The sequence below is a fragment of the Barbus barbus genome (genome assembly GCF_936440315.1).
Source record: "Barbus barbus genome assembly, chromosome: 40".
Lineage (NCBI taxonomy): Eukaryota > Metazoa > Chordata > Actinopteri > Cypriniformes > Cyprinidae > Barbus > Barbus barbus.
The window spans coordinates 19,636,670-19,658,788 of NC_136718.1; the positions used below are offsets into that span (position 1 = coordinate 19,636,670).

Genomic DNA, 22,119 nt, shown 5'->3' on the forward strand with positions numbered 1-22,119 from the left:
AAATATTTCTCTGAAAAGACATATCAAAAGATCAAGCATGAAAAAAAAAAAAATACGAGAGTACAGCTTTTTACATCCTCTGTTAGGTCCGATTCCAATGTATTGCCACTAAACAGTGCATCTTTTCTGTAAACAGATATGAAATTGAAATGAAAAACACATTAAGCCATCTGCTCATAGTGGATTAAATGACACACATGAGCACAACATGAGTGTGAGTTGGAAGCTCTCAAATTATGCTGACCTTTTGTCTGCTATTTAGGGGCCTCTGTTGTCGCTCCCTCCTTCACCTCTCCTGACGGATGGTCACCCTTGGTAAGAGCCTTGAAACAGGTCAAACAAATAGAAATTACACCTTGTTCTGAGTTGTATTTAGGTTTCTTTAAGAACGAACAGAATGGTTATGTTCAGAATGAAATACTAGCCTATACTAAAATGACTGAACACTGCAGTATACTGTATACTACCTAATATATTTTTCAAACAGTAGGAAGCACATAAAACAGTAGGAATTATGGAAAGAATTGGAAGAGATTTTTCAAAAGAATGGCTATAAATACCTACATAGACTGCAAATTAAAAGTTGTTTATATGTTACTGTTACAACAGATTTCAAATAAATTGTGTTTTTTTAACTTATTCATCAAAGCCAGAGGAGAATGACAGTATTTCGACACATTATTTCCCTGTCTAAATACTGTAAAGCTGATATAAAGCCAACCAGCTTTATATCAAGCTGATGTAAAGCTGCTTTAACACAATTTGCATTGTTAAAAGCGCTATACAAATAATAGTGACTTGACTTTTAAAAAAATTTAACAGTGTTTCCACAAAAATATTAAGCAGTGCAAATGATTTCAACATTGATTGTAATAAGAAATGTTTCTTGAACACCAAATCAGCATATTATAATGATGTCTGAAGGATCATGTTGACCCTGAAGACTGGAGTAATGATGCTGAAAATTCAGCTTTGCCATCAAATAAATAAATTACATTTTTTATTTAAATATATTAAAATAGAAAAAAAAAATTATGTAATTTTTTTTTTTCAATATTACTGTTTTTACTGTATTTGTCATCAAATAAATGCAACCTTGGTGAGTATAAGAGACTATAAAACATTAAAAAAATTGTAATTATTCCAAACTTTTAAGTGTAATGACAAACAGTAGTGAATGTTTTTAAAAGAAGTCTCTCTCTCTCTCTCTCTCTATCATATGCACTTATGCATTTTATAATGTTTATACCTTTACAGAACTCACATTGTTTGAAGCCTCGGGTTGTTCCATATCTGATTTAATGTCATGAGCTATTCCATTCTCCACACCTGAAGGCCCATCGCCCCCTACCGTCTCAGGTGATTTTTGATCTTTGATCTTGGAGCTTTCAGTGATATTTGAGTTTGGTTTCAGTTCACTCTCATCACTGTCCTCCTCAGAAGACTGCTCCTCGCTTGGCGTCTCTTGATCTGAGGCTTGCGAGGACTCCTTCTTTTTGGCTTTCTTGTCGTCCTCCACTGGTTTATTTTCAGAGGAGCTGGTGTTATCCAGTTGTGGCCCATGGGGTGAGGTAACTTCCTCTGTAAAATAATCTAATCTTGTAGGGCTGCCTTTTGCATCTTTGGCACCAGAGACGTTGGCATAAAGGGGTTGAGGGCTGGTGGGACTTGTCTGCTTAGGGCTGTATGACCCATATGTTGGTTTGTCAGACCTAAAACTGGAAGAGTTGTCTCTCCTGTAATAGACAAAATACAGAGAAATATGTTAGTTTGAATCTTATAGTATATATCCTAAGAAAGATATACCACATTATTATTATTTTGGCCAAAATTTGACTAAACATACAACTACTAGTAATTTTGACTTGCATATTCACCAGCAGATGGCATTAGTTCCCAACTTTTAAATCTACAAGGCAAGGAGAGAAACTGTGAATGATGATTTTTACCTTAGAGATCCACTGGGGTTGTAACTCATGTGGAAATCATAAAAGCTTTTAAGTGATCTAGGGGACAACGTGTCTCTAAATGACCTTCTCTTCAAGGAACCAGCACTTAAAAGCAAAACAAAAAGAATAATTTGTTAAAATAAAGTATTATACTACTAATATTTAACTTAAAAATATGTGTAAGAACAGACTATAAAGCCTTATACCGGTTGAAGTTCTTCACAACAAAGATCTTGTCTGGATACTGGGTGCTCAGCTCTTTCATCACAGTCTGTAGAACCTCATTGTTCTGGAGGCCAAAACAGAAAAATGACCTCAGGTAGTTGCAGAGGAATCACTTTTCCAAGTATTTTATTTAAATAATTTGGTTTACCTTGGTAAGTTCTTTGTAGAAGATGTCTCTGAGGTTGCAAATGGCTTGGAAGACTGTGACATAGCATCCAATGCGACTAAAGAACGCAGAACAAATAGAAATGAATTAAGGTAATGGACATTAAGATTTAAACCATCTGTGTGCTATAAAAAAGAACTCAAGAAAATCACCTGTCAAATAGAAGAGGCAGTTCCATCTTCATCTCCCTGTTCATGTCCTCAAATATCACCTTGGCTGCATTCATCTCGTCCTCTGCCTATAGAAACAACAGCACCAGAGAAAGTCCTATACATTTGGTCTTCATTAAATCTGAACCATGTCAATATATTGCTATAATATCATGTTTGGTAGAAAAGAACATGCATGGGCGGTGGTAACTTATCAGTAAGCCTATGAACAAACTTACTGAGTGAGTGCTTCTGCATGTCAGGCAGAATAGTCTAAAACATTTCATACAATACCTTTCCAATTTTGATATCGTCCTTCTTTTTAGCATTCTGCAGCCCTGTCAGGTAATGGCGAGCGGAATCATAGTCTACGAGTTTCCTGTTTCGCTTGGCCACCTTTTCCTGAATAGGAATGAAAAATAGTTTACAAACTGCATTTAAAAATGATTGAAAGCTTTGTGCAAGGTGCATTTGCCAGTATGTGAGGCAGCCGTTGTTACCCTGGCATCTGGAAACTGGCTCATGTAAGACTCCATTGTGATTAATGCCTGATCACGCAGCTTGTCCTCATAATCTTTCCACAGAAGTTCTTCTCCCTTTGGAACACAGAGAGCCACATTTGTATTAATATAGGTATTTATAATTTATGTGTGTGTGTGTGCGAGTGAGTGCGTGTGTGTGTGTGTTTGTGTGTACTTGTACCAAATGTCCCCACGAGGATAGTAAAACCTGACATTTTTGACATTGTGGGGACTATTTTTGTATTTAAAAACAGTAAATGATGTTTATCTGAAAGTGTAACAATGCAAACAGGTTTTCTGTAAGGGGTAGGGTTGGGTTTAGTGATAGAAAAAACATTTGGTCACTATAAAAGTAATAGAAGTCTATGGAAAGTCCCCACAATTTACAGAAACACACACACACACACACACATATATATATATATATATATATATATATATATATATATATATATATATATATATATATAAATACAGTGCCCTCCATAAGTATTGGAACAGTAAAGACAAAATTGCTCTGTTGGCTGTGGAGTCAAGACATTTACAAATATGATTAAAAGATGAGACAAAACTACAGAATGTCACATTTTATTATTAGCCATTTCAACACATACATGTTTTACCAAATAAAAAGAACAGCACTTTTAGAGTTCATCCCACTCATTGATGTGAGCATAAGTATTGGGACAGTTGAACATAAGGCAGATCTAAAACATTAAAAGCTATTATTTAGTTGCAGATCCCTTGCGCACAATCACAGCAGTGAGTCTGTGACCCATAGACATCACCAGACTCTTGGTCTCATCCTTTGAAATGCTTTTCTCAGCCTTTAATGCAGTCAATTCCAATTGTTACATTTACATTTATTCATTTAGCTGACGCTTTTATCCAAAGCGACTTACAGTTGCTATATATGTCAGAGGTCGCACGCCTCTGGAGCAACTAGGGGTTAAGTGTCTTGCTCAGGGACACATTGGTGTCTCACAGTGGATTCGAACCCAGGTCTCTCACACCAAAGGCATGTGTCTTATCCACTGCGCCATCACCACCACCACAATTGTTGCTTGTTTTGGGGAGTTTCTGCCTTTCCTCTCCTCTTCAGCTGGTGAAATTCATGTTCAATCGGATTTAAATCTGGAGATTGACTTGGGCAATCTAAGACTTTCCATTTCTTTGCCCTTATAAATTCCTTGACTGAACTGGCAGGGTGTTTTGGGTTATTGTCCTGATGCAATATGAAGCACTTCCCAATGAATCTGGTGGCATTTTCTTGAATATTGGTAGGCAAGATGGTTTTGTACCTTTCTAAATTCATTCTGCTACTGTCATCATACATTAAGTCATCAGTAAAGTTGAGAGGGCCTGTTCCAGAGACAGCCATGCATGCCCATGCCATGACAACACCTCCACCATGCTTTACAGATGAGGCTGTATGCTTGGGATCATTGCAGTTCCTTTTTTTTCTCCACATTTTTGCTTTCCCATCACTTAGATAATGGTTCATCTTTGTCTCATCGGTTCATAAACTCAGTTCCAAAACTCTTCTAGCTCACCTTTGTGCTTTTTTGCAAACTCTAATCTTGTCTTTCTATTTTTGGTGCTGGTCAGAAGTTTGCATCTTGCTGTGTAGCATCTGTAATTCTGTGTCAAAGTCTCCTGAGGACAGTAGATTGTCAGAGCATCACCCCAGCTTTCTGGAAGTTGTTGGTGATTTTACAGACATGTCTTTTAGGATTCATTTTCACAGCTTTTATGATTTGTCTGTCATCAACTACTGTTGTTTTCTCAGCCGATCAGGTAGTTGTTGGTTGCTGGTGTCGCTGGTGGTTTCCAAACTCTTGATTTCTCCATGTTTTTGCTAGAGCTCTAACTGACTTCCTCTTTTCTTTTAGCATCCAAATTGCTTGCTTTTCTCTCAAAGTCGGCTCCCTCATCTTCATCCTGCGTTCGACACTATAGACCATGGCATACTCATAGATCGATTACAAAACTATACTGGTATTCAAGGGCAGGGTTTAAGATGGTTTAGATCCTACCTGTCCGATCACTACCACTTTGTTCATTTAAATGGGGAGTCATCTCAATTATCACCAGTAAAGTATGGAGTACCACAAGGATCTGTCCTAGGTCCTCTGCTATTTTCAATATACATGTTGCTCCTTGGTAATATTATTAGAAAATAGTTTTCATTGTTATGCTGATGATACTCAACTATATATCTCAACAAGACCAGATGAAACTTCTAAACTATCTAAGCTAATAGATTGTGTAAAAAATGTAAAAGATTGGATGACCAATAATTTACTCCTATTAAATTCAGATAAGAAAGCGATATTACATATTGGACCAAAAACACAGTACACAGAATTACAATTTACAACTAGACGGATGCACTGTTCAAGTTCAAGTTCAAGTTGAGCTTTATTGTCATTCCGCTACATGTGGGGACATACAGTGGAACGAAATGTCGTGTCTCGCAGGACCACGGTGCTACATAAATACAGACATACAACAATGAAGTAAAAAACACTATAAACCTATACTATAAACCTGTTACGTCCTCCAAAGTCAAAAATCTGGGTGTTATATTAGACAGCAACTTGTCCTTTGAAAATCATATTTCCCATATTACAAAAACAGCATTCTTCCATCTTAGAAACATTGCCAAGCTTCGAAACATGCTACCTGTTTCTGATGCAGAAAAGCTAGTTCATGCATTCATGACCTCTAGACTGGACTATTGTAATGCACTGCTAGGTGGTTGTCCTGCATCTTCAATAAACAAGCTACAGATAGTCCAAAATGCAGCGGCTAGAGTTCTTACCAGGTCAAGAAAATATGATCATATTACCCCAATTTTACAGTCTCTGCACTGGCTACCTATTCAGTTCTGTATCATTTACAAAATATTATTACTTGCCTATAAGGCCCTAAATGGTTTAGCTCCTGCGTACCTAACTCGTCTTCTACCACGCTACAATCCAACCCGCTCCCTAAGGTCGCAAACTCTGGACTTTTGGTAGTACCTAGGATAGCAAAGTCCACTAAAGGAGGTAGAGCTTTTTCACATTTGGCTCCCAAACTCTGGAATAGCCTTCCTGATAACGTTCGGGGTTCAGACACACTCTCTCTGTTTAAATCTAGATTAAAGACACATCTCTTTAGCCAAGCATTCACATAATGCATTTTAGAATCTTGTACTGCAGTTATATCTGATCAAATGTACATTATTATTATTCTTTAGCTTGGGTTGAACAAATCATATTTGCTTAGATGGAACAGCAGCTAGGCTAATTATGTCTATATTTGTTTCTCTGTTTCTGCCAAACTAGGAATTACAGAAACTTCAGTCTGGATCCAACCCTTAAATGATCTGAGATGACCGAACACCTGAGAAAAGATAATGCCAACCCCTCAGAGGATGCCAATGCTCAGACAACATACGGAATTACCAAATTTTGCCATAAATTAAATATATTAAGGTTCTGCAATATATAAATATATTGTGGAAACTTAATTTCCTATAGAGCTGCTTTGCAACGATTTGTATCGTAAAAAGCTCTATACAAATAAACTTGAACTTGTATAAGGCAAGGTTCAAAAAGAAATGATTGATTGAGTCAGTGTGGAAGAACTTGACTGGTCTGCATAAAACCAAGCCCTAATCCCAGCTGAACTCATCTGGTGTGACTTTAAATGCAGACCTTGAGCCAAAAACTCATCACCAAGTCACCATATATCTCATCGGTATTGACAAATGCACAAAGAACATATACTTTGCCTGTGAAATTTCGCTGATGACCTTACATTTAGATTTTAAAGTGTAACTTTCATCACAGACTGCCCTACACTCAAGTCTTTAAAAATAGGTCCAATGTACTGTTATGCTTAAAAAAATCTGTTTAGATAATCACAAGTGCTTTACACAGATTGTGTTGTGTTTTAGGGTTAAATGAAATGTAAACAACGCATAATGTCCTGGCATAAAATTACCGGTTCTGTTTTTCTATATATTCTTACAGTGGTCTCTGAGACTAACCTCCACAACTGCCCCAAGTTCATCTGCGCTATCCCACTTATCATCATAGGCATCAAACAAGGACTGAAACAGTCGACCTGAGGCATCCCTCATTACTGTTAAACATATAAGAAAAATAAGGCATGTCAGTAATCCTGTTCATAAGAAGTTGATCTCCTATATGAGTCTGATAGTAAAGAGCCAACCTGTGACAGCATTGAGGTACGCTTTAAGGTCCTTGTATATTCTGTATCCATCATTCTGCAAAGGAGATCACAAAGACATATTAGGCAATCTTTTGATCTTCAAAGCAGTTACTTTGTTTACCATAGCAGATGTACCTGCTGGCATTGGAGGTTCATCACACACTGCTCAAAGTGCTCATCTTTGGTCTCCTCAGATTTGCCAAGCCTCTGCAACACCTGCAAAGGCATCACATACAGTATTACATACCTGACAGCCATGACAAGGGGATTCTCAAACTATACTGACAGCACTGCAATGAATGTCTTAAAATATCGATTGGCGAAAATATCCACTGGCGAAGAAAAAAGCTTCCTTACATGGTTGTAGATAGAGATATTCAGCTGACTTCTCCAACAGACAGTTTGAGATTATAAAATATTATGGGCTTAAACCAGGGGTGTCCAGTCCTGTTCCTGGAAATCATCAGATCTACCTGCAGAGTTCAGCTCTAACCCTGCCTAAACAGACTTATAGTGCTCCTGATAATCTTAATTAGCTGCATCTTAATTCAGTCGGAGCTGAAGTTTCCAGGAACAGGACTGGACACCCCTGGTTTAAACACACTCAGTAGGCAAAGATAGAAAAGTAAATGCCTTGGTAGTCAAATAAAATACAATTGTGGCAATAAAGGAGACTGTTAAGTAGAGAAGGAAGCTTCTTGTTTACATTGGCTCTTGTCGGTGGAGTAGATAAAGCAACTTGTGTCAGCTACTCCCATGTCATGTGACTGGATTGATTATTGGATGAAAATAACACCAAAGTGTCTGTGCTCTCAAACAGGAAAACTTTGGAAATTACATTGGCGCTCTTGACATTGTGTTTTATGATTCCAGCCACATACCTTCTCCTGTGCCCTATTGAATTGTTTCTGCACCCGTTTAGCAAGCACATTGGCACCTCCTTTCGAGCTGATGCTGGCCTTGCTCTCTGCCATGTTCTCCACTTGATTTCTTCTTGAATAATGTTTTGTTAGACCCTCAAATTACCTGGCCAGCCCTGGAAAATAAAAGGACATTTTTAAAGCAAACGGCAGTTGACTTGGTGCCTTTACATACGTCTGTATTCTGTCCAAAACACACCTTCTTCCACAGTCATAAGTCATAAAGTTATTATCTTTCCAGGTCATGACTTAAGCATTGTGGTGGCCCCTGAGTCATATTTTATAATGCATGGTTATGTAAGGGCCCACTTGTGGAGAATGTTGAAATTAGGCTTATATTATAGTGCACTATTCATCCATTTTCAAACCATTTATCCTATGCAGGGTCACAGTGATGCTAGAGTCATATATGTGACCTGGACCACTACACCAGTCATAAGGGTCTATTTTTTGAAATTGAGATTTATACATCATCTGAAAGCTGAATAAACAATCTTTCCATTGATGTATGTATGAAAATCTGGAATCTAAAGGTGCAAAAAAAAAAAAATCTAAATATTGAGAAAATTGCCTTTAAAGTTGTCCAAATGAAGTTCTTAGCAATGCATATTACTAATCAAAAATATTTGATATATTTACGGTAATAAATTGACAAAATATCTTCATGGAACATGATCTTTACTTAATATCCTAATGATTTTTGGCATAAAAGAAAAATTGATAATTTTGACCCATAGTGTATTTTTGGCTATTGCTACAAATATGCCCCAGCAATTTTAAGACTAGTCCAGGGACACATATTATATTATAATATATTATGAATCAACACTGAACTGAATTGAGATGAATAATGACAATATTGCTTTCTGTAGGGCTGCCTTCAGCTGAAATTGAAAAATTTATTAATTTTGCAACATTAATATTGTTATTTTCCTAATTATTTCTGAGCTGCTTCCAAACAATCTATATTGGAAAAAACACTATATAATTAACTGTAATAAATTAGATAAGAAGCTGAACTTTGTGCCTATTCTTCTAGTTTATATCACATAATGAAGATTCAACTTATTCTGTTCCAATTCCCCTTTCTTTTCTATTCATTTCTGAAGTGGAAGTAAAATTTTTGCATTTGTTCTGTTTTCTGTTATGGGTCACACAGGCTTTGTACATTGTTTTCTCTATGAGCAGCAAGACATAAAAAGCATTACAGATATTTTCAAACTACATTTCCCATATGCCACAGTACATACAGAAGCAGCATTGGCCACTCCTCTTCCTCAAAAATGTGGATGTTATGAACTTTGCTCTGCTTTTTTGAACGAACTCAGGTTTGTAGCAGTGCTGCTTCTTCAGGACCTGGACATGATCATGGGAAGCGTGTTGGTCAAGTGTGCTGTCACTGACCTGGCCATTCAGTGGGTCGGGTGGGCACTAGCGTCTGCTTTCAAAACGGAAAAGTTTTACGACTTTGCAGGTAAATTATTTATCCAAAAGGCGTAGTCGCACGATACTGATATAGTAATATTTTCTCTGTTGCTTTAGACGGATTTGTAAATGTTTATGCAGTATGCACACATGAAAATAGTATTTCGCCTTGTTTTGTTGCGTTGCAACTCATGCAGCTTTTTTATAACCTTTTTTTAACGTGAAAAATGTTATCAAATTGCATTACGAGACAGTGGTTATCTAAACTACAATAATGGGTTGTGAAACCACCATAAACACCTCTCCACCCACAAGGCATAAACCCGGCCTCTCAACCAATCAGATCAAGTTATCTATAGCCGTCGTATAATTGGCCAAACCTTCGATACATCACTGTCAATCTTGCAGATAGAGGCGGGATTTGTCAGAAACCCGGTGGAAAAAAAGAACGACTGTAAAAGTTGGATATGATCTTAGATATAAATGAGCAAAACTATATGCTATGTTCATCTGTATAAACAGATTTGCACAAACCTCGAAACTAAATTATATGTAAACGGAAACATACATTTTAAACACAAACCTCTGTACAAATAATTAAAATACATTATAACAATTTCAAAACAGTTTAACAATGCATATATTAATTTAACTGCTATATTGATTAGCAATTATGCATGGCGAGTAGAAAGTAATCACAACTTGCGGATTTGAAGATATGAGAATTATCCATGAGGATTTTGAGGGTGTAATTCAGTCTTATTTCTTACATATAAAATAGCTTCTACTCACCTGTCGACTCAATTTGCATTCCTTTTCAGTGGAGTACAAATATTATCCAATCATTTCAGTCTTTCAAACCCAGGTCCCGGCTATTCCCTCTCTCTTTCTCTCTGAGAAGTGTGCTCTTGAGAATCCTTGAACTTTGCTACCAATTGTCTTTAGGTTCACTGGTAAAATATTCAGTGAACACGCCTCACTTTTAAAATAGACGGATACAGGTGACTGGCTGCTCTGCCCATATCTGGCAGGATATTGAATGTCTTATCAGTTTAAATACAAATTCATTTTGTTGTTTTGTAGGATCTGGTACCTTCATATTGCTGGCTCATCTGAGTCGTATATGGGGCGGAAAGGGCCACTTTAGACAGAACGTACAAACTGGACTTGTCACTGCCTGGGGTCTGAGGTAAGATAGATAGATAGATAGATAGATAGATAGATAGTAAAAGTGATCAATAAGGTAAAAGACCGGTCTATTTATTGGAGTCTTGTGGTTTTAACAGCATTTATAACAGTGAAGTCAGTCCAGCTTCATGTTGTATTAATGTATCCATTAAGGTCTGGTTAATAAGTCAATAAGTAACAGATTGGGCCTTATCCTGCAGGCTCGGGACATTTCTCTTTCTTAGAATCCTAAAGGAAGGACAAGACCGGAGATTTAACAAAGTCAGAGACAGCCCTGGGACATTCTTTGTGTACTGGAGCATGCAAGGTATTTCAACTACTGCTATTGATTATTTGCATGGTTATGGTTAATTGATGGCGGCAGCGGGCATTTGTGTTCAGTCTTTATACATTATTCTAAAATAGTGTCACAGCAAACAAACTTATTATATTTGATGTATTATGAATCACATATGTAAAAGCATCCGTTTTTTTCTGCTTATTCTATACTGTTCTATTCTGTCTCATAATGATCATATGAATGAATAAGGCATTTATCTCATATATCTCAATTCTATTTTATTTGAATATTCTATTCCAGTATTCTACACTAAGAACAACTAGGAAAGTAACTTTACTAAACCCTGAATCAACTTTCATTAAAATATAACTTTTTTCCTTTTTTCTAGCTTTGTGGGTCTTTATTACCCTGTTGCCCACCCTAATTCTAAACAGTGAGAGAAGAGATGAGCCCCTGGGCCCACGTGACTACATCGGCTGGGGAATATGGGGGTTGGGTTTTGCTACAGAGGCCATTGCCGACCAGCAGAAGTGGAATTTTAGGAGTGATCCAGATAACGCTGTGAGTAATAACTTACACTGATAATAGTAACTTGATAAGACTACTCTAAGTCATATAACTTATATCATAAAATAGATATTTTAACATAATAGCATCAATTTAATAAGGCCTGTGCTCTAATAGATAATGCACTGGATAAAACTGGCTGTTGTTAACCCTCTGATTGTTAATGACCATTTTTTACCAATTTTTTTTTTGTTATACCTTTTTAGGAATACTAGAGAATTGCATATTTTTCACATGGGTTAAACATACAGAAATTATATGTGAACCATTTGTTGGTTCGTTTGTTTGAACATCCTAACCAGCCTGAAACAGGTGTGTTTAATTGGGGCGGGGTTATCTGCTGTCCAACCAATTGGCAGACAGGGGAATTGATGCAGAAATTACACACTTCACCTTTAATTAAACATTTGGAATTTAGCTTTAAGAAATCCTGACCTGAGTGCTTATTAATTTGCATATGACATTTTAATTAATGTTAAGGCATTAATCATATAAGCCCACTTGTGTTCACAGGGAAAGTTTATTCATCATGGACTCTGGGCATACAGTAGACACCCAAACTATCTGGGGGAGATCCTGCAATGGGCAGGCCTGGCCCTGTCCGCTTCCTCTGTCATGCGTGGACCTCAGTACCTCAGTGCACTTTCTCCTCTCTTTGTCTGGTTCTTACTGAGACACGTTAGTGGGATCCCCATCCTTGAGAAACAAGCTATGAAGAAGTGGGGCTCAGATCCTGCTTTTCAGAACTACATCAAGAACACTCCACTCCTATGGCCTTTCCCCAAATTTAAAGGAGAATGAAGCATATTTACAGAACTTGCAGTAATTGCTCGTGCTGACAAATGGACATGTGAAAGTCTGGATAGATAGACAATAGTGTAGTATAGTGAGTAGTTCAGCCCAAAATTAAAATTTGCTTAATATGTACTCATCCTCAGGCCATCCAAGATGTAGCTTCTTTTTTTTTTTTTGTGCAGAACAGATATGGATAAATTTAGAATTATATCACTTGCTCACCAATTGATCCTCTTCAGCGAATGGGTGCCATCAGAGAGAGAGTCCAACCAGCTGATAAAAACATCACAATAATCCACATAACTCCAGTCAACCAATTAATGCCTGTGAAGCAAAAAAACTGCCTTTTTGTAAGAAACAAATCCTTTATTAATGCATTTTAACTTTAAACTATACGTTTCTGGCTATAATCTAAAATGCTTCCTCCAGTGAAAAAGTCCATAACATCATCCTCTCACATCAAAATTCACTGAAATATTAACTGAAAAACTCTTTTCATTTGTAAACCGTGCTTGATGGCTGCATTTTTCACTCCTGATTCAGATAAGAGGATTCTTTCACCAGAGAAAGCAATATTACGGAGAGATCATTCTTATTTTGGCCAAAATGAATGGTTTGAAGTTAAAATTCATCAAGACGTTTTATTACAAACACAGCTTTTCACTTTGATTAAATTGATGGACTGGATTACTTGGATGACATTTTTATCAGCTGTTTAGACTCTTATTCTGACGGCACCCATCCACTGCAAAAGAACCAGTGGTAAGCAAGTTTATGCAAAATGTCTCAATCTGTTCTGATGAAGAAAAACAAATCATGTACATCTTGGCTGACTTGAGTAACTGATCCAAATTTACATTTCGGAGTAATTAATAATAATAATAAAAAAAAAATCTACATAGATGTCCTTGCTCCTGGTTATAGTTCTTCATTATAACAATTTCAGTACACCTAACTACCCACAAGGACATTCTTCAAGAAATCTATCAATACTTCTTTTTCCATTAATTCAACTTCCCAATCTTATATTCTGGCACTCAGTGATTTTGTATTGTGTTTTAAATGTGAACATTTAAGTCTCGCCACTTCAGTCTAACTTTAAACCCCAATGCAATGTGTTAAAAGACAGACATAAAGGACTTGCAATAAATGAATGTATTTTACAAACAGCACAAGTCTTACAAAATATCACACCACTCAAATTGATAAATCAACTTCAATGTTCAACACAGTAAACGATTGAAAGCTCGATAGTTCAGTGCAGCACAACTACTGGTCCAGAAAACGTTGCACCGCTGAAAGGAAAATGACTAATTGTATACAGTAAAGAGTGTCTAATCAGTATAATCTTTTATAAATTGAAAGAGGTACACTAGATCCTTCAAAATCAGTCAATTCTCCCAGAGGGCACCATTTTTTGTTTTTCTACTTTAAATATGGTATAAAATTCAATAAATTGAGCCAAAACTGCATAAAGTCATAAATCAATGCCACAGTGAAAGTCTAGAAGAATTCTAGCCATGTTCATTTATGATCAAAACCAATTATGAAGCTGGAAGACCAAATGCCCAATCAAAACCACCAAATAGTGTTTTCGCATACAAATTGCATAGAATTATCTAAATTTTCTTGTCTTGAACTTCTCTATGCACAAATCTTAAACAGTTCAAAAGCACAGTGCATCTCAAACAAAAAATTGATAATTTAAACAAGTTTAACATCAGCAGCATCATCATCTTAAATTCTGTATTAAACCTACTGGCTGTAAAATCTAAGCTTGACTGTTTAAAAACACAGATTACACTCTACATAGAAAACCTGATAGTCACTACAGCCTTGAACCCTCCAAGAGATTGAGATTTTGCTTGTCGTTCCATGTAAAACACAATATACAAGCAATACAAAGATTATACTATATTCAAATCTGCATAAACAGCATAACCTTTTTTGTTCTAGATGCTACAACCAAGTTCAGGTTTCTTGATAAAGAACTCCCAAACTGATGCAGATTCTGTTGTTAATAGAGAATTCAGTGACTGATAGAAGTGCTTATATCAGCCCATCGCTTTGGTTGTGAGAATGTTTACAGTACATTAAAACATTTAAAAGCGACTAAAATACAAATGTTACTAGAAAACTCGACAGTTAAAAAAAGTAGCATTAATAGGGTTCAAATTGATGGACAAACCAGACATAATATAGTGTAGGATATTGTAATATATTGCAGCTGTTTCCCAAAGAAAAGAAAAACTCTTAGCCTCGAGGAGCTTCAGGGCTACTTCAGGAGAGGAGAGGCGAAGAAGTGCCCCTGGCGAGGGACGCTGACTGCAGCTCTGCTCCTGCTAGAAAACCTGAAAACAGGATGGATGTTCATAATGGTTAGTTCACTTCTACTCTAACAACCCTGGTAGAACGTGATTGGATTCAAACATACTTTGGAGTGATTGCATTGAGAGTTGCGTTCTTCATGCGCTGGGAGAGAGAGCTGGAAGATGGGGTCTTGCTCATCTGCTGGTCAGGAGTCGTAAGGGGCCCAAACATACTTGCTACAGGACAAAAAAAATAAAAAAAAAGCATGTTATAGAAAGAAAAAAAAACACACTGAATTCAAGATCAAGTGATGTTATGAAACAACCAAAGGTTTTTTTAAGTGCTTGGGTATGAAAATTATACTTTTCTGATCAGGAGTTGCGTGGACATTGGAGTTCTCAAAGATCATGTGATCACTGCGACCCTGGTCGTTGTTGCTGATCATGAACTGACTCCAGTACTCCACAGGCAGACCCAAGAGACGCTCAACCACCTGTGAAAGAGAGAGAGAAAAAAAACGCTTGGTGGAAAAACACGGCCAAAATACCAAAATGTAAAAAGGTACACTTGCACAGCCCAGACCCCAATTAAGATCGCTTACTTTATGCTGTTGTTTTGTGTCCTGCAGGATGGTCATTGGATCTGGGTCAGGCACGGCATGACCCACAATTGTGGGCCCAAATACCCGAGCCAGATTGGTTATGTCCATCTTTGTATCTTTGCTCTGGGCCACCCTGCACATGATGGAAATAATACTTAAATATAATAGTCACATTATATGGAAATAATACATTTCACAGCCTAAAAACTACCGCCCTAGACAAGTCTCGGGTTTTAATATCCAAGAATGTTGCTCCAAATTAAGATGAATAGGTGTTACTAAACTGAGAAACACAAATCATAAAAACGATATGTGATGGAAACATTTTTTTCATCCAGAAATAGCTTATTTGAATACATCAACCCATACAATCACTTTTATTGATCGGTAAATGTGTGCAGCATAGTTCCTTTATTAGCTCCTTATCTTATATTGCATATAATTGTTGTTAAAAAGGAGAAAATACAAAACATTTGGAGGAAAGAAAAAGTGTATCCAAGATTAATGGCACAAATCTTGAAAAAATTGTTCAACTATTATCATTGATGTTTTGTTTGTTGAGGAAATAATGCCGGTCAAATACATTTTAGCTGTTGAAAAGATGCTGATGTCTACAGCACCACAAATAAATTAAAAATACACAACTGTAACACCATTTCAAGAGTATAAACATCATACTTAAAGCTAAGTTTTTGGTAATAATTAAACATTTAGTCTCTTACATCCTCCAGTACAACAACCCCTTAAGGCACTGATGTTTTTAACAAACTGCTCAAGATGCTTTAAACCTGAAATATTCTTTTAGTGTCACAAATATAAGTGTAATCTGGTAAGAAACACATTTGGTTTTCATAATTAGTATTAGCAAGTGGCACCAGCAATAAAGCAGACAGTAGAATCAGAGACAATGTGTGCCGTTTACCTCTGCAAATGGATGACAAGGAAGGCCAGAGTGTCTCTGTTGGGCTGTGGAAGATCACTGATGTTCTGATACATCAAGGCAATGCTGTTATCATCATCGGACAGCTCTATGAGAGAGAGAGAGAGAGAGAGAGAGAGAGAGAAAAGAAGCAAAAATTTACATTCATAATATTACAAGACCTCAATTTCAAATGAATGCTGTTCTTTTCAACTTTCAAGTCAAAGAATCCCATGGTTTCCAAAAAAATATATTAAGCAGCACAATTGTTTTATACATTAATAAAAAGTAAATGTTTCTAGAACACCAAATTAGCATATTAGAATGATTTCTGAAGGATCATGTGACACTGAAGACTAGAGTAATGCTGCTGAAAATTCAGCTTTGCCATCACATGAATAAATTATATTTTAAAATAGTAAAAAGTTAGTTTAAATCGTAATACTTTTCCACAATATTACTGTAGTTTTGATCAAATACTGTAAATGCAGCATTGGCTAATATAAAAGACTTTGAAAAATCTAACCAACCCCAGACTTTTGAAGAGTGGTGTACATTCAGACAGACACTAACCAGCAGCATCCATGAAGGCACGGTTGAGGCGGAAGGTCAGCAGGGGTTCTTTGAGGTTCCTCAGGAAGTCCTTGAGGAGACCAGAGATGGCATGGATATCTTCCACCTTGCTGAGCAAGGGAACGGTCTTCCCACGCAGGAACTTCTCTTTCAGGTCCTTGACCACTCGATCAGAGCCAGACACTCGGTACAGACCAGTCTATCAAAGCAATATGCAGGTTTTATGCAGGACTGGTCTAGTCTAGGATTAAAGATTTCAGCATCTTTATTGACTTACCTCATGCAGGCCTCTCTGCTCAATCTCATTAACGCAGTGCACCACTAGTGAAGGAATCATGGGAGAGGAGGTGGACACATAATTTGCTAGGATGCCCTATTGGGGAGGAAAAAAAAAAAAATCAAAAAATAAAATTCACACCAGAAGCAATCAGTGAATAAGGTATGATTATACTCAAGTTGGATGATAAAGATTTCTCACCACCTCGAATTTCACTGGAGTCCCATTCATGGTTGGAATGCAGGGCAGAGGGCAGCGCTCACGGCACTCGGGGTGGGCCACCACACGGCAGTCCCTGCACTTTAGAGATATTTTCCCAAATTTGATCCTCTTACCACATGGTACACAAGACTCTGGCTTGATCACCTAAGAAAAATCACAAGAGCCAGGCAGATATGAGCTTTGAGGGCCAAAAACAGATAATTACATTGACTATATTGGTGTGATATACTTTTATTGCTTGGAAAATTTTACTTGGTGTGTACAACACTGAAGAATGATCCGTCACTACTTCCTTTTTGTGACTTTAAAGAAGAGATTTTAGATTTAAGAGATTAAATAATTTAACAGTTCACTAATGTCGGTTAATGGTCAGATGCAGGCAAATAAATTAAATATTTATGAATATTTGTAAATTATCTTTTTAGTATGTGTTTAAATGGTTTAAAACGTCACATTTCATTTATTAGCTTTTCATTCAGCGATATTTCCCTCAAGAACCCAATTTTCAATCAAGTTATAAATGGAACTAACATTGCATGGATTTGAGAGATTAAAAAGATTAGTTCGCAACCGCGCATCATACCGTTTTGGAGACAAACTCATGCAGGCGGACACCTCCATTGCCCTGGGGAGTGCTAGGCTCTGCCTTGATCTCTCCATTGGGCTGCTTGAACACATGCATAGACTGAACAGAGTCGGTGTCAGCAGTGTCCCACTCCAGAGCAGCTGAAGAACAAAGCAGAGGGAAGCACTGCTCACTACTGCAGAATACTTAAACAGAAATGCAATAGGCTCGGGGTGTGAGAAATAATCAGGAAAAGCATCCCGTACAAAACAGCCCTCTCATAAAAAAAAAAAATATATAAAATTATTACACACACACATATATATATATATATATATATATAAAATTATTACACACACACATATATTATATATATATATAAAATTATTACACACATATATTATATATATATATATATATATATATATATATATATATATATATATATATATATATATAAATCAAAAGAGTACCAGGTTGGAAACTCAACAAGGGGTAAATTTAAAACACCCCAGAGTCCTAAAAACAACATATTAAATTATTAAAAATATTAATCTTTGACCCCGTTCGATAAAACAACGCATGTTTATGATACTGCAACCACAGATCATGACTCACTGCGGAGCTTGTTTGTAATACAGCAGCCTGCACATTATAATTCAGTCAATAAGAAAATCACAATCAATGAATCATGCAAATATTCTCTCACTCTGATGACAATAAATTTAGTGAAGTGGGCTTACCAGTTTTTCGGCGGCTTCGGGTCCAGTAAGGAACAGCCTCTACTGTGGTGACAGCTTCAATGGGTCCACCATCAGTGTGCACAGTCACGGTGGTCTTAGCCACCAGAGACTCATTACCCTGAGAAAACGTGACTAATTAATTAAACAATTTCTAGCCGATAACACGTTTAGTTAAAATATAGCGGTATTAACTGGACATTAACAGCATACAGACATCAAAATCACCCAGGGAATATCTTGTTGGCTCTCACAATGTCAAGAGAAGACAAAACCTTCCAATATTCACACTCCTATGGGTTGGTGGAAACGTTTAACTCGTAATGACTAAAGCAAAGCCCTGCAGGGAGCCTTTAAACTGAAGAGTCATTCGTGTGCTTATGTAACCCGCTCTTACTTTCTCAGAGGTACGGCCGGTGGAACGGGACCTCTTGGCAGCAGCAGGGGGGCCGTCTGTGTGGTTTCGGGAGGAGCGCTGCATTGAGACAGATTAAATGATCAGAAATTGATTGAAATTTGATTAAATACGGCTTTGTTGGGAAGCTTACTCTCTTTTGCCGTTTCTTGAGACGAACAGTCCTTATTGCAGAAGAGTCCCAGTCCTTTTTTCAAAGAAAAGTAAATTTAAAAATAAATTACTGCAACAACAAAACTTAACAAAGACAGTTTAACAAAATTAAAATGTTAATTTTTAATTTTTTATTTTTTTTTTAAATGGTTCACTTTCCCCGTCAGGTTTGAGACAGGAATACATATAAGAATAATGTTTTTAATATTCAAGGAAAAGACATACCAAAGAATCGTCAGTTTTATCATAACTGATGTCTGACAAGATAGAGGTCGATTCATCAATGGTGGTCAGTCTAGTAGAGTGCGTGGAAAAAAACAAGATGAAAGTAAGTCAAGTTACAGTCTACAGCAGTAAAAAAACAATTCAATCGTGAAAACCAGCTCTTTTGTCTTTTCTGACATTCATATAATTATCTCCTTATGAATAAGATATAGTCCATATAAAATAAAAAGGCTTTAAAGTCCAAAGAAAGAAATAAAAATAACACCATCTGTTATATTTTACCAAAATGTAATAGATGTAACATTTGCTACAAAGAAGGTTCATGGGAAAGTAATAAAAAAGAAATAAAAAAAGATTAAATTAGATTAAAAAATAAATAAATAAATAAAGATGTAAATAAAACAATGCACAACTATAATAAGCAGAAAAAATTATGCAATAATGAAAAATAGCATTATTTAATTATAGCATACATTTTTCACTGTATACATGTGGTCTTTACAAAATAAAACTATACAGATGCCTGTTAAATTTTACAATAGGGTCCCCTTACAAAAGATGTTCATATTTGGGTCGTCCGTGGCATCTAAAAGATTGAAAAACCCTGGTCTAGTGTTTTATGACTCCAATCAAATCCTGAAAGATTTCTTAAAGAATAACTAGGCTTTCTCAGAAATCCATCATATTACAGAAATAAAATGGTTTTATATGGTTTCATGTTCATTCTCTTACCGTCGGCTAGTGTTGAGGTTTGCAGGATTCTGGGAACGGGCGTTCAGAAAGGCCAGAGCGGAGCGCTGCTCCTCATTTAACTGGATGCTGTTACTGGAGCCTTCAGACACCAGCAGCTCCCGGATGAGCTGGATCTGACGGTCCTGCAGTACAAGAAAACGTCTGGTTTTAGCCTAAATTCAGAAAACAGGTCTAAAGCACAAGAACACGCAAAAAGAAGCCTACAAACCAGTTTTGCACAGTCAGCCTCAGCTTTCTGTCTCCGACGGATCTCCACATCTACTTGGTTGCGGGCATGTTTGAGCTTGACCTCCAGAGCTCCTCGCTCCGTCTCAGCCTTGGTGAGCACCTCCTTACAGGCATTCAGATCCTGCTCGAGTCTCAGCCATTTACGACGGCTGTCCTCAAAGTTCAATGCCATCTGAATGAACTCTGACAAAGACAAAGAATGGCAGTGAATATTTAGTGTATGTATGTAGTTAATTTTAAATTTTCAAACCACAACAAGTACTTACGGGGCTCAATGCCTTCATTGAGAACATCAGCTTGTGTCCGCAGGCTTTCAAAAATGCTGTGAAGATTGATCACAGCACTCTCCATGTTCTCCTGTATTGCAGAAAAAAGTTTTAAGTGTGTAACTTATACCATTTCATATAAGGTAGATTTACTATACTTCTAGTTATATCGTTATATTATCTGAAAATGGTAAGTTATATGATTACTGTTAATATCTCGCGACCATACATGCCAGTGTTTGGACACTGTGGCTCTTTAGTCATATATATAATGGGGTGGGGGCGTGGCCAAATAATGAATATTAATATGTATCTGAATAAAACATAATAAATTATAATAATAATAATAATAGTAGTCTTAGTAGCAGCAGTAGTACAAAAAAAACTAAAGTAAAACTACATAATAAAGTGACTGTTAAATATGAATAACTTAATTAAAAAAATTATTTGTGTACTAAACAAACAATTATGCTAAACCACAATAATGCTAATAAATACAGTATCAAACTCGTTTTTTGCTGGGATTAGGAGGCTAAAATTGTAGATAACATAAGGTCTCCCGCATTTAAATCACGAAATGATCAATGATGAACAATGGAGATAACTTAACGTTACAGTAAAAACACTAACGTTAGCATGGGTCTTACAAACGACTCGCCATTAGTAACAAACACTAATACATTAAAGCATGATATTTTAACTTACGGATTCGTGTAGACGCCCAGCCTTGTGTGTGAAACGATGTGATTCAAAACTATAACTTGAAAATAAATTTTTCCTAGGAACAACAGCACCGCACCGGTTTGTTCAACAGGTTTACCCGGATATGTTGTTAACGTTAGCATTTCGAGGAGTTGCGTTTCAAATTTACCCGCCAGCCAATCAATGCCGGCCGAGCGTGTTGTCGTAGACGAGTCGACGCAGTACGTACAGGCGGTGCGTCCGCTGTTCTTCTTGTTGTCTTTGGGGGTCTGCAACTCTGCATACATTCAACAATTTCAAAATATGTATATAATTCCGTACTAAATAGTGTATAAAATGTGAAACTGGGCATAATGTAGTTCCTTCAAAAAAAAATAAAAAATAAATAAATCTCCAGTGAGTCGTTATTTAAACCTGGCGAATGAGGAATGAGAGAGGTACATGAAAAAAAAAAAACATATCAGAGAACAGCATTGTAGATAATTATAGATAAAGAATAGATAATAAAAAAATTAACGAAATAAATTAATTTGACTAAAATAAACAAAAAAATTAAAATAAGTCATTTGTTTTTTAAAATAAATAAATATTTATTGTTATATCTATATAAACAATGTTTCTAACAGTAGCCTTTGTGTTTTAGAAAATAAAAATGTAATACTGTAATGTAAATGAAAATAAACATATTCCAAATAAAATTTTACCTATAGGCTATAGTAATTTTCACAGTATAAAGTGGGTCTTTATATACACAATGCCTT

At 36.5% G+C, this 22,119-nt stretch overlaps 3 protein-coding genes across 4 annotated transcripts; 1 reads left to right on the forward strand and 2 right to left on the reverse strand.

Annotated features, from left to right (window-relative positions):
* Positions 1-254: 254 nt before the first annotated feature.
* Positions 255-8,208, reverse strand: LOC306859377 (bridging integrator 2-like; the record flags this gene model as incomplete). The annotated part of the gene is made up of 12 exons (XM_079400392.1): positions 255-323; positions 1,265-1,736; positions 1,950-2,054; positions 2,156-2,238; positions 2,323-2,398; positions 2,493-2,578; positions 2,784-2,891; positions 2,990-3,085; positions 7,050-7,144; positions 7,235-7,289; positions 7,370-7,450; positions 8,116-8,208. The coding sequence occupies 12 exons, from the start codon at positions 8,206-8,208 to the stop codon at positions 255-257; spliced, it is 1,419 nt and encodes a 472-aa protein (XP_079256518.1).
* Positions 8,209-9,426: 1,218 nt separating this feature from the next.
* Positions 9,427-14,964, forward strand: LOC306859473 (uncharacterized protein). Its single transcript, XM_079400512.1, has 5 exons — positions 9,427-9,628; positions 10,663-10,768; positions 10,968-11,074; positions 11,436-11,608; positions 12,128-14,964. The coding sequence occupies exons 1-5, from the start codon at positions 9,517-9,519 to the stop codon at positions 12,413-12,415; spliced, it is 786 nt and encodes a 261-aa protein (XP_079256638.1). The 5' UTR covers positions 9,427-9,516; the 3' UTR covers positions 12,416-14,964.
* Positions 13,547-21,504, reverse strand: LOC306859472 (rac GTPase-activating protein 1-like). 2 transcript variants are annotated; one of them, XM_079400510.1, is made up of 17 exons: positions 21,362-21,504; positions 20,657-20,747; positions 20,371-20,573; positions 20,142-20,284; positions 19,410-19,479; positions 19,165-19,218; positions 19,014-19,091; positions 18,620-18,737; positions 17,895-18,037; positions 17,291-17,455; positions 17,090-17,185; positions 16,813-17,011; positions 16,243-16,348; positions 15,321-15,453; positions 15,083-15,212; positions 14,844-14,955; positions 13,547-14,760 (listed from the first exon to the last, which is right to left on the reverse strand). In XM_079400510.1, exons 2-17 carry the CDS (start codon positions 20,739-20,741, stop codon positions 14,685-14,687), a joined length of 1,911 nt encoding a protein of 636 aa, XP_079256636.1. In that variant the 5' UTR covers positions 20,742-20,747; positions 21,362-21,504; the 3' UTR covers positions 13,547-14,684. The 2 variants fall into 2 exon arrangements, with proteins under 2 accessions (XP_079256636.1, XP_079256637.1); XM_079400511.1 differs by having other exon boundaries at positions 17,294-17,455; positions 21,362-21,490.
* Positions 21,505-22,119: the final 615 nt, after the last annotated feature.

Excerpts from the sequence above, each read along its gene's own strand:
- LOC306859473 (XM_079400512.1), top strand. The coding sequence starts at position 9,517 with ATGATCATGGGAAGCGTGTTGGTCAAGTGTGCTGTCACTGACCTGGCC. Across the intron at positions 10,769-10,967 it reads GTCACTGCCTGGGGTCTGAG|GCTCGGGACATTTCTCTTTC; the intron begins GTAAGATAGATA and ends CTTATCCTGCAG. Across the intron at positions 11,075-11,435 it reads TGTGTACTGGAGCATGCAAG|CTTTGTGGGTCTTTATTACC; the intron begins GTATTTCAACTA and ends CCTTTTTTCTAG.
- LOC306859472 (XM_079400510.1), bottom strand. The coding sequence starts at position 20,741 with ATGGAGAGTGCTGTGATCAATCTTCACAGCATTTTTGAAAGCCTGCGG. Across the intron at positions 20,574-20,656 it reads CAATGAAGGCATTGAGCCCC|AGTTCATTCAGATGGCATTG; the intron begins GTAAGTACTTGT and ends TGTCTTTGTCAG. Across the intron at positions 18,038-18,619 it reads CCGAAGCCGCCGAAAAACTG|CTGCTCTGGAGTGGGACACT; the intron begins GTAAGCCCACTT and ends TTTGTTCTTCAG.